The 3,803-nt window shown below is 33.9% G+C and overlaps 1 protein-coding gene across 1 annotated transcript; it reads left to right on the forward strand.

The window, feature by feature from the left end:
• Positions 1-2,804: 2,804 nt before the first annotated feature.
• Positions 2,805-3,038, forward strand: K452DRAFT_239886 (uncharacterized protein; the record flags this gene model as incomplete). Its single annotated transcript, XM_033537760.1, has 2 exons — positions 2,805-2,890; positions 2,918-3,038. Coding segments are annotated over 2 exons (207 nt in total), but the record flags the coding sequence as incomplete, so codon positions are not given.
• Between the last annotated feature and the right edge of the window lie 765 nt (positions 3,039-3,803).

The raw sequence follows: 3,803 nt of genomic DNA on the forward strand, positions 1-3,803 counted from the left end.
CCTATATTCTAGGATATCTTACTAACATTATCTCTTTCAAACAAGCTTAAGAAAAGGGATTTCAATAGGACTCCGAAAAAATAATTCTATATAAAGAATAGAAACCCCTTTACACTATCTCTTTCAAATATAATTAGTATCTACTAGAAGACAACTCTTCCCTTTAGTCTTCTCAGCAAGAACACTCCTTCTTCACACGTAAAGCTTCCGCAAATACGTAGCATAAAACACTTACTCATACTAATAGAGAAGCTATTAATTACCTCGAATCCTCAACACAAGGAGTAACTATTTCTATAGAAGACTTAGCTCCTAAGACTCACTAATGCGAAACTTACGCAGTATTAAAGATCTATAAAGTCATTTCAAGATCTTTAAACAAGGAAGAATCTTCACAAGAACCTTTCTACAGGATCTCATTTAATTTAATTCAAATCAAACCTAGTTTCAACAAACACCAGTATATTTCCCACCTCGCCTACATCTCTACTAGATTCACTTTTATCTACACGCACTAAAACAAGATAAACTTAATCCAGTATATTAATAATACTCTCTAATTCATCAAAACAAGATACAAGAAATAAGTTATTTTCTTCAGAACAGATAGAGAAAAATCTCTCACTTAAGACTTTCAAAAGGATCTTAAAAATCAAGGCATCTCAATCGAATTCTCTACTCCCTACACTCTAGAACAAAATAGTCATGCAGAAAGATTAGGAAGAACTCTTCTTAATAAAGCAAGAACTATACGAATAGGAGCAAATCTCCCAGCTTCCCTTTAGCTAGAAATTATCAAGGCAGCAGGATATATCCACAACAGAACTCCAAGAAGATAAAATTAGTAGAAGATACCTTTTCAAGCAGCAACCGGAATCAAACCAGATCTCTCTCACCTCAGAATATTTAGCTACAAAGCCTATACACTAAGAAAAGATATATCTAGATTAAACAAGCTTAAACAAAGAGCACACATTGGTTTTCTACTAGGATACTCCTCAACTAATATATTTCGCATCTAGATTCTAAGCTAAAGAAAGGTTATCCAAACCAGAGACCTTCTCTTCAATAAAGAAGAATTTTACAATCTAGAAGAACTAGATCTAGCATAACTACTAGAATAGCTAATAACTATTAAAACTCTTTCAATCCCTTCTCCTTTAGAACTTCCAGAAGAACTAGAAGAAGAAGAAGATATTCAGCTCTAATAGAATCTACAACCAATACAAGAGAAACTATAGGAAAGAACTCATCTTCCCTCTCCATCTCTTACAAGAGAAACAAGAGATTCTACAAGAGAACCTTCTCCTTCAGCTCCATCAGAAGCATCTTCAATAAACACTTCAAGCACTCTCAGCAATATACAAGTATAATAACCAACGCAAACTCAGCAAACCTCTTAAAAGAAGAAAAGGAATATAGCTCTAAGAGCTACCGAAATTTTAAGCGAGCTTAACCCAAGCAACATTCTTTCAGAATCTTCAAAAAGAATAAGAAGAAGTTAATATAATCAGGCACTCAAGGATACCAACAAGAACTCAAGCTTCTACAACTCCTTTCTCAGCTCCTTCTCTTTACTAAACCCAAAATTAAATCTCTACAGAGATACTCTTCCTCCAGAACCAACAAACTATAAACAAATACTTCAGCATTCCTTCTCAAAGGAATTCCAACAAGCTTTACGTACAGAAATCAAGACTCTTCAAGCAAAAAATACCTAGAAAGAAGTTCTAATCCAATAGGCAGAAAAAGCTAATAAGCTTCCAGTACCTCTCACATAGGTTTTCAAGTACAAATTCGACACTAAAGGAAATCTTCTCAAATTCAAAGCAAGACTCTACGTTAGAGGAGATTTACAATCCACAGAATAAGATACTTATACAGCAATACTTATAGTAAAAACCTTCAGAGCTCTTATAGCAATAACAGCTGCCTATAACCTAGAAACAAGACAATTTAATACTATTAATACATTTATTAACAGCGACGTAGACGAAGATATCTACTATATTCTACTAGAAGGATATCCAGCCACAAAGAACTTTCAGTTCTACCTTCTTCTCTATAAGGCTTTATACGGTCTTAAACAATTACTAGCTCTCTAGTACAAGTTTCTTTTAAAAGAACTTCTTAAACTAGAACTAGAAGAAGTCCTAGGAGCAAACTATATCTTCACAAATAGTAAAATTACTATTTTCTTCTTTATAGATAATATTATAGTTATCTATTACAAAAAGCATACAGGATACGCGGATCTCTTTTAACAGAAGCTATTAAATACTTTTAAAATCAGATCTCTTAGAGAAATTAACTAGTTCCTTATAATCCGAGTAGTAAGAGACAGAGAATAAAGAAAGCTCTAGCTCTACTAGGACTCCTACATTAAAAAACTCTCCAACAAATTCAACCTCTAGGAGAATTCAAGGCTACTAGAAACTCTACTTCCTCTAGAAGAAATTACTAAGTCTTCTAGCTAAGCAATAGCTCAAGAAATCTATTTCTACTAGTAGAAAATTAGGTTAATTAACTTTACAGTAGTTATTATAAGACCAGACATCTCTTTCGCTACCTTAAAACTCTTAGAATATCTCCGCAATCCTTCTTAAAGATATTAAGAACTAGTAAATAGAGTTCTCTAATATCTTTTTTATATAAAAGATCTCTCAATTCTTTACAACGGATTCTCTCTAGCATAAAAAGATATCTTTCTTTACAGCACAGACGCTTCCTTTACCACAGACCCTAAATCTAGAAAGAGCTTTTAAGGATCTATCTTTTAGCTATTCCAAGGACTAATTAACTAGAAAGCTAGTAAACAGAAGATAGTCACAACATCCAGCACGGAAGCAGAACTACTATCCCTCTCACACACAGCAAAAGAAACTCTATAGTAGGATAGATTCCTTCAAGAAATTAGCTTCGACACAGGCTACAAAACAGCTATACAATACGACAATCAACAGACAATCCGCCTTCTTCAAGAAGCTTCTCTAAAGCTTACAACAAAACTCAGACACGTAGATATCTACTACCATTAGGTTAGACAAGAAGTTCAGAAACAATCCATCCATATTCAATAGACCCCATCAGCGGAAACCGTCTCAGATAGACTCATAAAACCCCTACCAAAAGGAAGACACCAGTTGTTTATTAAACAGCTAAATCTCCAACCAGCACTAAGGATCACTAAACAATTTCCAGCCTAATCCTAAACCAAACTACTCCAAATTGATAAACAACTCTCTTCTAAAACTAGAAGAAAGAACTCACAAAGTTTAGTTTATATAGCATAAAACTCCTAAAAACCTATTCGTCTACTAGGAAAACGCTACTTTTACTAATCTATTTCTCGACTATTTCTTAAACTTTTCTTACCTAAATTAAAGACTCCTACTCTTCTATACCTAAAGTTTTTTCTTATAAAGTTTAGACCCTTAGTCTTCTTCTTCCAAAACTCAATTTGCACAAGTTATACGCATATATCTGGTACATTCTCAATGTAACCTATATATATAGGGGTAGTCGAACACATTTCATCCAAATTATAGGGACGGCTGCTCTATAACACTCGAGTTTCAGCATTAGCTTAGTGGAATTTAGGACAGTTACAGAACAATAGTTACGCCCACAGCATGGCTATTGTTTTGCAGGTTCAACCTTTAACCCTCACCCAGGTCAATTTCTTTTACCTTTTCTTCTCTCACAAAGAACAATACACTATTCTTCGTGAAGGGGGTGTGTTAGACTATCAGGCCATGTTTCTTCATACATTATCCTCTATATTCACTTTACTTTTTCGTTGT

This window comes from Aplosporella prunicola (genome assembly GCF_010093885.1).
Source record: "Aplosporella prunicola CBS 121167 unplaced genomic scaffold K452scaffold_191, whole genome shotgun sequence".
Lineage (NCBI taxonomy): Eukaryota > Fungi > Ascomycota > Dothideomycetes > Botryosphaeriales > Aplosporellaceae > Aplosporella > Aplosporella prunicola.